The sequence below is a fragment of the Pongo pygmaeus genome, chromosome 2 (genome assembly GCF_028885625.2).
Source record: "Pongo pygmaeus isolate AG05252 chromosome 2, NHGRI_mPonPyg2-v2.0_pri, whole genome shotgun sequence".
Classification (NCBI taxonomy): Eukaryota; Metazoa; Chordata; class Mammalia; order Primates; family Hominidae; genus Pongo; species Pongo pygmaeus.
In genome coordinates this window covers 193,256,854-193,269,471 of record NC_085930.1, presented here as the reverse complement: position 1 = coordinate 193,269,471, position 12,618 = coordinate 193,256,854, and the positions used below count along the sequence as shown (strand labels likewise).

The following is a 12,618-nucleotide window of genomic DNA, read 5'->3' as shown; positions in this document are numbered from 1 at the left end:
CAGGTGCAGTGGCAGGTGCCTGTAATCCCAGCTACTTGGAGGCTGAGCAGGAGAATCGCTTGAACCCGGGTGGCAGAGGTTGCAGTGAGCCAAGATTGCGCCACTGCACTCCAGCCTGGACAAGAAGAGTGAAACTGTCTCAAAAAAAAAAAAAAAGAAAAAGAAAAAGAAAAATACAGGAAGAGTAATGGAGGAAGGAGAGAGGGAGAGGGAGAGGGAGTGGTGGTGAAGAACAGACAGATGAGCTTGGTTTTCGGAGAAACAAATAGAGATGAAAGAAGAGAGAGGATAAGTGTGAAATACGGTATTGTCCATAGACATTTTGGATTTCCAGAAGATGGAAGGAATCAAAGATAATGATGAGACAAAAACATACCATAAGAGGCCAGGCGTGGTGGCTCATGCCTGTAATTCCAGCACTTTGGGAGGCCGAGGCAGGTGAATCACTTGAGGTCAGGAGTTTGAGACCAGCCCAGCCAACATGGCAAAACCCTGTCTCCACTAAAAATATTTTAAAAAATTAGCTGGGCGTTGTGGTGCACACCTGTAATCCCAGCTAGTCAGGAGGCTGTAGAAGGAGAATGACTTGAACCCAGGAAGCAGAGGTTGTGGTGAGCCAAGTTCCCACCATTGCACTCCAGCCTGGGTGACAGAGTGAGACTCTGTTTCAAAAGAAAAGAAAACAAAACAAAAAAAACAAAAACCCCCAAAAAACATACCATAAGAATGGTCAGATGTATGAACTACTGAAAGAATAAGTAGGGAGAAATTACTCTTGGAGAAAGTCTTCAGAGAATTATTTAAATAATAAGAAAATAGGATAGGCGTGGTGGCTCACGCCTGTAATCCCAACACTTTGGGAGGCCGAGGCGGGTGGATCACCAGAAGTCAGGAGTTCGAGACCAGCCTGACCAACATGGTGAAACCCCGTCTCTACTAAAAATACAAAAAAAAAAAAAAATCAGCTGGGCCTGGTGGCGGGTGCCTGTAATCCCAGTTACTTGGGTTGCTGAGGCAGGAGAATCACTTGAACCTGGGAGGTGGAGGTTGCAGTGAGCCGAGATCGCGCCACTGCACTCCAGCCTAGGCAACAGGGCAAGACTCCATCTCAAAACAAGAAAAAAGAAAAGAAAAGAAAGAAAGAAAATAAACAATGAGACGTGAAGAGGTTGTGAGCGTAACCCTAGATGCTGCTAAGGAAAGGAGAGAGTGGAACATGAGTAGAAATTACCCAAGAAGTTAGACAATAATCAAGTATTTGATGAGAGTAGTGTATCTAGGGCCAATCGTCTGATTTTTAGAGTTCATAAATTTCCAGTGTACATTCCTACAGAGGTTTTTAATAGAAAATGGAGGAAAAAAATAGTTATTATCACAAGGGCTAGTGTGTGTGTGTGTGTGTGTGTGTGTGTGTGTGTGTGTGTGTGTATGTATTTATTTATTTATTTATTGAGACGGAGTCTCACTCTGTCGCCAAGGCTGGAGTGCAGTGGTACGATCACAGTGCACTGCAGCCTAGACCTCCTGGGCTCAAGCGATCCTCCCACCTCAGTCCCTCAAGTAGCTGGGACTACAGGCACACGCCACCATACCCAGCTGATTGTTGTTGTTGTTGTAGAGACGAAGTCTTGTTATGCTGCCCAGGCTGATCTCAAACTCCTGGGCTGAAGCAATCCTCCTATCGAGGCCTTCCAAAGTTTTGGGATTACACGCATGAGCCACCACACCCATCCTTTTCTCTTTCTTGAAATGAGAGGTATCAGAAACCAGAACCACTCCCTCCCAAATTGTGAAACACCTGTAACGTTCCTGCTGACCTGTGTTGGCTAGTAGTAGTTTAATATATTTTGCCTCATTGTCAGGTCATGTTTTACCCCACAACTCTCACTTCCACCTGAACATATCAGCAGAATGTTCTTTTGCAAAGGGCATTGTCAAACAAAAGTCTTAGAACAGAAAACCTAAAGTTGCATATGTATGAAAAAAATCGCAAGGTGACATCTAGAGAAATATAAACATGGAAATGGGGAAGGAAAAAGAAATGATACAAAAGTGATCTTAAGAAATTTGAAATTCCTCAAAGGCTTAACAGATATTCTTCATTTTAAGTTATTGGCAAAAACCAGTTGAGCTTCTGAGTGGGAGATATGTTCCAAGTAATGGAAAGGAGAAGGAAACAAGAGAATCTGATATCAGAACTGCCTTTGCCAGGATGTAAGTAACATCTTCAAGAACTCAGAGATAGTTGACACATGAAGATGTGTTGCTAATTGTCCACATTCGATAAATAAAATAAAATAAAATATATTGGGAAGGAATTTACAGCTAGAGCTAGTAAAATGTGGATTTTGGCTGGCTGGCATTCATTCACACATTTGCTCATTCAACAATGCTGTATTCACTTCTCAAAAGAAGACATATGCGTGGCCAAGAAGCATATGAGAAAATGCTCAATATCACTAATCATCAGGGAAATGCAAATCCAAACCACAATGATATACCATCTCACACCCGTCAGATTGGCTGTTATTTAAAAGTTGAAAAAATAACAGATGCTGGAGAGGTTGTGGAGGAAAGAGAACATGTATATGCTGCTGATGGGAATGTAAATTAGTTCAGCCACTGTGGAAAGCAGTGTGGGGATTTCTCAAATAACTTAAAATAGAGCTACCATTTGACCCAGCAATTCCATTACAGATATATACTCAAATGAATGTAAATCATTCTACCATAAAGACACATGCAAATGTATGTTCATTTTAGGACTATTCACAATAGCAGACATGGAATCAACCTAGAAGCACATCAGTGGTGGACTGGATAAAGAAAATATGGTTCATATGTGCATGGAATACTACACAGCCATAAAAAAGGAGATAATGGCCTTTGCAGAAACATGGTTGGAGCTGGAGGCCTTATCTTAAGATAATTAACACAGGAACAGAAAACCTAGTACTGCCAGGTGCAGTGGCTCAGGCCTGTAATCCCAACACTTTGGGAGGCCAAGGCAGGTGGATCACCTGAAGTCAGGAGTTTGAGACCAGCCTGACCAACATGGAGAAACCACATCTCTACTAAAAATACAAAATTAGCTGGGTGTGGTGGCACGTGCCTGTAATCCCAGCTACTTGGGAGGCTGAGGCAGGAGAATAGCTTGAGCCTGGGAGATGGAAGTTGCCATGAGCCAAGATCGCGCCATTGCACCCCAGCCTGGGCAACAAGAGCAAAACTCCATCTCCACAACAACAACAAAAAAAAACCTAATCTGTCGGGTATTAAGCTGATTACCTGGATGACAATATTATCTGTACACCAAACCGCTGTGATATGTAATTTACCCAGGTAACAAACCTGCACATGTACCCCTTGAACCTAAAAGTTGGAAAGAAAAAACAAAAAAAAAACCCCAAGTCTGTGTTAAGTATCAATGATGTGACAGATGTGGTACCATGCGCTAAACTATAAAAATGGATGAGAGGTTGACCCTGATCTTTATGAAAGCGTACTCTTAGGGGAGGCAGAAGGGCAAACAAATAAATCCCTGAAATGTGTTTATCCAATTGAAATATCATCCAGAAATTTGTCGCTGGTGTTTTTTGACTTTCTCTTTCAATTTCTGTTTCTCCTCAGGGTCTTGCTTGCAGCTAGCTATTAGAATTCCCCCATGATTATAGTGTTGATGAAGGTGTGAACTACTATATTATTATTATTATTATTTTTTGAGACAGAGTGTTGCTCTATCACCCAGGCTGGAGTATAGTGGCACAATCTCGGCTCACTGCAACTTCTGCCTCCCGGGTTCAATCAATTCTTCTGTCTCAGCCTCCCAAGTAGCTGGGACTACAGGTGCACGCCACCACACCCAGCTAGTTTTTGTATTTTTAGTAGAGATGGGGTTTCACCATATTGGCCAGGCTGGTCTCGAACTCCTGACCTTGCAATCCGTCCACCTTGGGCTCCCAAAGTGCTAAGATTACAGGTGTGAGCTACCGAGACCTGCTGTGAACTACTATTAACAGGGAACTTAAAAAACCTTTTTTTGTTTTATTTTAAGAGACTGGTTCTTGCTCTGTTGCCCAAGCTGGATTGCAAGGGTGCGATTGTGGCTTCCTGTAACTTTGAAATGGGCTCAAGCGATCCTCCTACCTTAGTCCCTCGAGTAGCTAGGACTACAGGCATGTACCACTGCACCTGGCTAATTTTTAATTAATTAATTAGTTAATTATTATTTTTGTAGAGACAAGGTCTCGCTTTGTTGCTCAGGCTGGTCTCAAACTCCTAGCCTCTCTCCTCGGCCTCCCAAAGTGCTGGGATTACAGGCATGAACCACCCAGCCTCAAGCACACATATTTAGAAAGCCCACTCTGTTTGATATTGTGAAGTAAGAGAAACCTGTTAGAATAATAAAGAATGACACAAGATATGATTTATTTCAAAGAGCAATTTCAGGAATGAGAGTTAAAGGAAAGTGAAAAAGAAATGGTTGCTGAAAGGAACACTTTGCATATGTAAATATTTTATTGCAAATGAAATAATTTCTTGCAAATAAGACTTGGCTTTCTTATTCTTATAAAACTCTGAAAGTGTCTAAAACCCTTAAAATCACATCAGATTACACCTGCTTAGGGGGAAGTATCAAAGCTTCTGCAAGAGGACTCTCCACCCCAGAGTTTGTAGACTTATAATAAATATAATGAAGAGGGCTGGGCGAAGTGGCTCATGCTTGTAATCCCAACACTTTGGGAGGCCGGGGCGGGCAGAACACTTAAGGTCAGGAGTTCCAGACCAGCCTGGCCAACACGGCGAAACCCTGTCTCTACTAAAAATACAAAAATTACCTGGGTGTGGTGGTGTGCACCTGTAATCCCAGCTACTTGGGAAGCTGAAGCATGAGAATCATGCCTGGGAGGCGGAGGTTGCAGTGAGCTGAGATGGCATCACTTGCACTCCAGCGTGGGTAACAGAGTGAGACTCTCTCTCAATAAATAAATAAATAAACAAGCAAACTGAAGAGCCAGTGCTTCCTGGAAAGCTGTTTATTGGGGTGATCAATCAAGGAGAGACTCCACTGACCTGGACTTCCATTGATCAGGGAGTGAGGAGTTAGGTGGCAGCTCAGGGAGACTGAAGGTGAGCAGGAATGAGCAGCCTGAGCAGCAGTCAGGAAATTGTCCAGGGCTGTCCCGAACCTGCTTGGTAGTGCTGTGTTGGAGTTTTTGGAATTTAGAAGGGGACATGGTAGTCACTGGGGATAAGTGGCTAAGATTAGGAAAGTGAGTCTGGCTGGCCCAAGACCAGCAGAAACTCCAAGCTGTTGTTTGCCAGAGAGGGGGGATGTCTGCCTAGGTGTTCCAGAGGACAATGACAGTAAGGATGGAGGAGGCCATGAAGAGCAGGTAGAGGCGGAAGAGCAGCGTGTCCATCACGTGGCTGAACTGCACCCACAGCTCCACTAGCTGGGCCTTTGTCCATCCTGAGCCCCCATCTAGCTCAGTCTCTCCGGGTCCCAGCTTCTTCCCTGCTAACTCCCCCGGCTCCTTTGGGCCTGTGGAGAGGACAGAGGCTCAGTCATGGAGTGGGAAGGGGACAGGATTAGAGGAGTGCGGGGCCCAGTGTGAAGGGCGAGTATGGGCAGTGCTGGCTTCCCTCACCAGGCAGGTGGGTGGGGGTGAGACCCAGGCCCTTATTTCCCTTGTGGGGCGCAGTGGGACAGCATCTCCCTGAGCCGGTGCAGTGGAGCAGCAGGGAGTGAAGCCACCTAGGCATGGGTGGGGGCTGGGTGGTGGCCACGTGCAGCAGGTGGGTGATGAAGACGGTCTCCAGCAGGCTGACCACCATCAGGGACAGGCACAGGGCGAAGTAGACACCTGAGGGCAGAGCAAATTATAAATAAACCAGGCAAATTTATCTCTAAGCATTTCTCACGCCTCTTTCCTAAATCCAATCTTCTTTCACAGCCCCTTCCTTCCTTCCTTCAGTGGAGCAGCAGCCATTTCTCCTGGCCCTCCCCCCTGGCCCCGGGTGCCCTTTCTCCTCTCGAAAGTGGGAGGAGCCATACTGATGAGGGGGGTGCCACTGGCAGGGAGCAAGTCATTCATCATGAGCAGGAAGACGTTGTAGCCCAGCAGAAGCGTTATCTTGAATGGGGCACGATTCTCGCTCTCTGTTGGCAGGTAGAAGCTGAGGGCGTCAATGGCAACCAGAAAGCTACTGGGCACCAGCAGGTTTATGATGTAGAGGCTGGGCCTGCGCCTGATGGCCACCTGGAGAGAGACCGGAGAAAATGGCAAATAAATAGATAGCAGAGGGCTCAATTTGTATATGTGACCCCTAATCTTTGCCAATGTGCTGTGAGGCTGCCGGGGACGATCTTTTTAAGTAACACTTTTGCATATAATTGTGCTCGTCTACATAGGGGCCTCTGATTTGTTGTCTAATTTTTATTCATTTTTAACCTACTAGGAACACAATGACTGTAGAATTTTAGGTGCAAGTGGGCCCTTTAAGTCATTCTGAGCAGTAGGGGTGAGCTTTTCCATTCTGAGCGGCAGGGCTTATTACAGTTCAGCCATTCCTCCCCATTCCAGAGCAGGAGCAGGTGAATGAGGAGTGGGTGAATGGGGAGTTGGGGAGGCCTTGGGGATCCTGCTTCAGGGTAATTAGGTAGATGGGGCAGTGGGGAGCAGGTGCCCAACCCTCTGGAGCTTTATTTTTATTTCATTTTATTTTTTGAGACGGAGTCTCACTCTGTCTTGCCCAGGCTGGAGTGTAGTGGCACTATCTCAGCTTACTGCAGCCTCCGCCTCCTGGGTTCAAGCGATTCTCCTGTCTCAACCTCCCAAGTAGCTGGGACTACAGGCATGTACCACCACACCTGACTAATTTTTGTGTCTTTTTAAGTAGAGACAGGGTTTCACCGTGTTGGCCAGGCTGGTCTTGAACTCCTGACCTCGTGATCCGCCTGCCTCGGCCTCCCAAAGTGCTGGGATTACAGGCATGAACCACTGCCCCCAGCCTGGAGCTTCTTTTTTACTTCCCAAAGAGCCTTAGGTCAAGAGGACAATCAAAGAGCTGCTGGCATCAGAAGTCAAACAGGGGCCCCTGGACTCACATAGAATGTGATCTGGTCATATAGGTTGTTGCCCACGGACATCTTTGGGGTGGCCTTGTTGATGCCCAAGAGCTCCCACTCCCCTTGGGTTCGGATGACGTTGCGAGACGTGTCTGTGATCTCCCACACCTCCTTGTCCATGCCCAGCAGCATGCCGTCCACTGGAAGGGAGGCCGGTCAGTTCATTGCAGACGGTTTCCCAAGTCTCCCGCCCACGAAATTGGATTCCTCCCCACTGAGCTTCTAAAACAAATTTTCCTCTGTCCTTTTAAAGCAGGGTATCCTGGTTTTCTCAGAAGTGGGTTACCCGACTAGCAATTCATATGTGTGTGGGCAGCGGCATTAATTTATTTTGTTGTTGAAAACAAGAGTGAGTCAAGTTCGTTATGGAATATTGGATATGACTCAAACGTGAGTCAAGAATTTTTGGAGTCATTCCTATTTTCCTTCTCAGTCCGCCAGTTGTATGGTGGTGTTTTGGTGGAATCAAGCTTGAACAGCTCAATATTTTAATAATTATAGGCATGCCCATTTTGATGGTTTTAGTTTATCCAAATCTGCCACATGACACCTGGTGGCATTCGGTTATATTAATTTACCGGTTTTTAAGTGTGCTAGCTATTAGAGTTAAAAGATTTGAGCTAAAAATTATAGGTGTGCAGCAGCTCAGAGTCAGCTGGGCCTCATTTGGCACAAGGGCCACTCAGCGTGTAAAGCAGCAGTTCTTAACCTCGTCTGCACGTTAGCATCACCTGGGCCCCACCTGGAACAATTTAATTGGCATCTGGGGTGATATGTGGTTATTAGGCTTTTGTTTTTGTTTTTTGTTTTGTTTTGAGACAGAGTCTCGCTCTGTCGCCCAGGCTGGAGTGCAGTGGCATAGTCTCGGCTCACTGCAACCTCCACCTCCCGAGTTTCACGCCATTCTCCTGCCTCAGCTTCCCGAGTAGCTGGGACTACAGGCGCCCACCACCACGCCAGGCTAATTTTTTGTATATTTAGTAGATATGAGGTTTCATGTGTTAGCCAGGATGGTCTCAATCTCCTGACCTCGTGATCTGCCCGCCTCGGCCTCCCAAAGTGCTGGGATTACAGGCGTGGACCACTGTGCCCGGCCTGTTTTTTGTTTTAAAAACAGAGTCTCACTCTGTCACCCAGGCTGGAATGCAGTGTGCAATCATAGCTCACTGCAGCCTCAGCCTCTCTGGCTCAAACAATCCTCCTGCCTCAGCCTCCCAAGTAGCTGGGGCTAATTCTTTTTCTATTTTGTAGAGTTGGGGGTCTCACTATGTTGCCCAGGCTGGTCTCAAACTCCTGGGCACAAGCGTTTGTCCCGCCTTTGCCTCCCAAAGTGCTGAGATTACAGTGTGAGCCACTGTGCCTGGCCAGTTATTGGTATTTTCAAAAAGCTTTGTTAGGCCACCGGAGTGGAGCAACACTTACCCAAAACCTTTTCTAATGATACCTACACCACTCAAATGTCTTTCCCTGAATCTTAAACAGCTACCAAAATGTGTCACACTTACCCGTGTAGAGAAAAGAACTGAAGGTGAAGGTACAGTTCTGTTGGTCAAAAGGGAAGTAGAAGATGTCCAGGTTACAGATGCTGGTCACCCTCATTGGCTTATCATACTTTATTCGACCTTCACTGCTGATATAGGCAGTGAGACCCGAAGGCGTCTGATCCACATCCATGCTGTTTGGGAAAGGGAGGGAAGAGATGGAGGCTTAATCAGCTCTTGTCTCCCTTCCTTCCAGGGTCTCCCCTGCTGTGCTCTCCTTCTGGGCTCTTTCTCTTTTTATTTTTATTTTATTTTTTGTTTTTGAGACAGTTTCACTCTTGTAGCCCAGGCTGGAGTTCAGTGGCGCAATCTCAGCTCACTGCAACCTCCACCTCCCAGCTTCAAGCAATTCTCCTGCCTCAGCCTCCCAAGTAGCTGGGATTACAGGGATGTGCCACCACGCCTGGCTAATTTTGTATTTTTAGTAGAGATGGGAGTTTCACCATGTTGGCCAGGCTGGTCTCAAACTTCTGACCTCAGGTGATCCACCTGCCTCGACCTCCCAAAGTGCTGGGATTACAGGCATGAGCCACCACGCCTGGCTCTGGGCTCTTTCTTTAATGTCACTCTCTCGCCTCTTCTACTCATAGCGATTTGTGGAAGTCGGTTCATTGAGACTGTGTGCCTGTCTGAATCTTCTGGTGGCCCCATGCCCTGTGCTGACCCTAGGCTGTTCTCGGCAGATGAGGTTTCACGCTGGCTTCCCCAGCCTGCATACGCACGATTCCACGATGAAGATGTCTGGGAGCCACAGGTTTTCAGCTAATACCGTGAGTTTATTGATGCCAACACACTCTTTTGGGTTCCAGTTAATGAAAGGATTGTCCCACACCTGCATCAGGGCAGTGAGGGACAGAGGTGAGTGATGGTGAGCTTGTCCTGTCGGCCTCTCCCACCCTTTCCATTCTTCTTTAAACCTTGATCCTCCCACTCCCATTTGTGACCCTAATAACCACAGCCTATCCCCCTATTCTTGATTTAATAAGGTGTCGCCAGAAAAGTACCCCTTGATAGCCTTTTGGCAGGCAGTTATTAAATATGGCCTAAAACCACTTGGAGTTAGGACCACACCAATATATTGGCCTGCACTTGGCCTTTTTTTTTTTTTTTTGAATTGCTATTTCAACCTTCCTAAGACTCCCAGGGAGGTTTGGGTCCCCATGGTGAGTCCAGTTTTACATGGAGTTATTTTGTCCCAGATCCCAGAAAGAGTTATACTTTGGGTAGAGGTTTGAACTAGAAAACTTTTAAGTCACTTTTTCTGTGTGTGTGTGTGTGATGGAGTTTCGTTCTTGTCATCTAGGATGGGGTGCAGTGGTGCAATCTTGGCTCTCTACAACCTCTGCCTCCCCGGTTCAAGCAATTTTCCTGCCTCAGCCTCCCGAATAGCTGGGATTACAGGCACCTGCCAGCATGCCCAGCTAATTTTTATATTTTTATTAGAGATGGGGTTTCACCATGTTGGCCAGGCTGGTCTCGAACTCTTGACCTCAGGTGATCCGCCTGCCTCGGCCTCCCAAAGTGCTGGGATTACAGGCGTGAGCCACTGCTCCTGGCCCCTTTAAGTCCCTTCTAACTCCTCAGGCTTAAAATTATAAATGAAGTGGGGAGGGAGATAGTTGAATCTGCCTTACCAAATCTATCCACAGGAATGATGTCAGCAGCTGGAGCTGTGCATCCTGACAAGGAAATTTCCACTCACGATTAGGGTAAAAAGGTTTGGCCAGTGCCCACCTTATATTCCCACCAATATTTACTAATTTATTGGGCCCGGCATTGTTGTCATGCTGAATTGTCTTTTCCCCACTTGTTTCCCCTGTGTCTATGGGCAATTCTGATTTTAATTAATATACAGACTACTTTTTTCTAGAGCATTCTAGAAACGACAGGATTCAAAGACGAATGGCTTCCTGAAAAAATATCACTGCAGTATTCTTCTTCGTGCCTCTCCATTGCATAGGAAAACCATCTAACTTGTGTTAAATCCATCCAGGGTACCTATTGTTCACCACGGGGCCAGGGCCATGTTGGGTTGACAGGGCAGAGGGTCCTCGTTCCTTATTAGAAGCCATGGAAAAGATGCAGGGACTAAGTCTCACCACTCCCAGGATGGCAGACAGGGTGAAGGAGATGTTGACACGGGTAGGGATGCTGTAGTTGGTGAATGGACGGAAGGCCTTTCTGTCAAACACTGCTTGGAAGGCAGCAGGGTCAACCCCATGCTGGTCAAAGCCTGAGCAATTGATGGTAAAAGCGTCGCCTCTTCCTAGACAGAGCAGAGACTCCGTGAGAGAGGGACTCTATTTCCAGGGCTGGAGTCTCTCTGCAGAGAGATAAAATAGGGGACATACTGAGAGGAGCAAGTGAGCCCCTCCTTCCCATGCCAAGACTCCCCAAGGCCATGGTTGGGGAGGATGGGCTGGGCTGGTAGGCAAATGGTGGAAGTCGATGTGGTGAGCTGATGTCAGGGCTCTATTTTCATTCCCATTGTTTCATCCTCATGCAAAGTTTGCCCAAATCTGTATGAAAACTTGGCCTAAGTGCAATGGGGCAGCTACTTCTAGGAGTCCTTTAATGTACCCATCACAAGCCTCTTGGCTCACCTAGCAGTAGAACTGCCCGAAACTTGTGGTCCAAGTCACCTAAGAATCGATGCTAATGTATTTCTCTCTCTAACTCTTAGGATCTTAAGTTTACTGAAGGCAAGAACTGATTTATCAAGAGGATAAGAGACATTTTACACAACTGCGCTTACTAGGTAGATGTGAGAAACATGGTAGGTATCTGACTAGGTGCTTACCTTGGTGCTATGCATTTATTTTGCTCTTCTCAGATTTAGTGACCTCAGTTATCTCGTGGGTTATTTCTAGTATCGGGATCATGAGATGACATCACTGAGCATACAGCATTTGTTCAGTCACAAAGTGAAGCCGGTGTGCCAGGAGTGGTGACTCACGCCTGTAATCCCAGCACTTTGGGAGGCCGAGGTGGGCGGATCACAAGGTCGAGAGATCGAGACCATCCTGGCCAACATGGTGAAACCCCATCTCCACTAAAAATACAAAAATTAGCTGGGTATAGTGGCGCACGCCAGTAATCCCAACTACTCAGGAAGCTGAGGCAGGAGAATCGCTTGAACCCGAGAGGTGGAGGTTGCAGTGAGCCAAGATTGTGCCACTGCACTCCAGCCTGGGCAACAAAGCGAGACTTCATGTCAACAAACAAACAACAACAACAACAACAAAACCACAAAGTGAGGCCGGTGCAGATATTGTCTCTCGGCCATGGCCAGGGAGTCATCTGGTTAATACCTGAGTGGCACCTTTGCCCCATTGCCATCATTATATAGTCCTTTTCTCTGCCTCCTTCTCTCTATCTACATCTCTTTCCATGATATTTAAGGTATGTGTCCAGATTGAGAACAAATATTACCTCATGGAAGCAAAATATCTGCTCATTTCCACCTCAGATTGTCCCCTCCCTCAGGGCATGTTTAAAATCACTGGCTACTCTTCTCATGGATATCATATCAGGAGAAACAGAGACAAGGAGAGGGGGAAGAAGGATGTGGTAGAGGAGCATCAGAAGTCGGTGAAAAGGTGGAATTGGAGAAATGGTGAAATGAGACAGTTTGATAGATCCCTGTGCAGGCAGGAATAGAGAAAATCTGTGTGCACTCATCAGTGAACTGTCTTTCTATCTGTCACCAAAAGGAAATCAGGACACAGACATTATGGAAGAAATATTTAACACATTAATTCTGAATGCCCTCCAAGTGCTAGAGGTGAGTCCAGGTGTCCCTCGGAACCACACTCTGGTCTTCCCTGTTCTTGTCCCATCTTACCTTGAAGCAGAAGACTGACAGTGAGGCAGAGGAGGACACCCCCCCTTGCAGGCCACCCTCCTTCCATTCTTCTTTCTGGACTCTTCTCTGGGGATTCACCA

At 46.6% G+C, this 12,618-nt stretch overlaps 2 protein-coding genes across 2 annotated transcripts in view; both read right to left on the bottom strand.

Moving 5' to 3' along the window:
* The window catches only part of LOC129032972 (5-hydroxytryptamine receptor 3C-like), a 23,359-nt gene extending 18,122 nt beyond the window's left edge, over positions 1 to 5,237 (bottom strand). The window contains 1 exon segment of the mRNA XM_054480872.1: positions 5,074 to 5,237. Coding sequence (XP_054336847.1) covers positions 5,074 to 5,237 — 164 coding nt within the window.
* Positions 5,022 to 12,618, bottom strand: LOC129033099 (5-hydroxytryptamine receptor 3C). The gene is made up of 9 exons (XM_054481117.1): positions 12,518 to 12,618; positions 10,773 to 10,939; positions 10,308 to 10,352; positions 9,396 to 9,505; positions 8,638 to 8,807; positions 7,112 to 7,272; positions 6,059 to 6,263; positions 5,652 to 5,867; positions 5,022 to 5,545 (listed from the first exon to the last, which is right to left on the bottom strand). The coding sequence occupies exons 1-9, from the start codon at positions 12,582 to 12,584 to the stop codon at positions 5,343 to 5,345; spliced, it is 1,344 nt and encodes a 447-aa protein (XP_054337092.1). The 5' UTR covers positions 12,585 to 12,618; the 3' UTR covers positions 5,022 to 5,342.

Coding starts and splice junctions, on each gene's coding strand:
- LOC129033099 (XM_054481117.1), bottom strand. CDS start 12,584: ATGGAAGGAGGGTGGCCTGCAAGGGGGGGTGTCCTCCTCTGCCTCACT. Junction 10,353..10,772: donor TGTCTGCCATCCTGGGAGTG/GTGAGACTTAGT, acceptor TTTCCTTGTCAG/GATGCACAGCTCCAGCTGCT. Junction 8,808..9,395: donor GACATCTTCATCGTGGAATC/GTGCGTATGCAG, acceptor TTTCCCAAACAG/CATGGATGTGGATCAGACGC.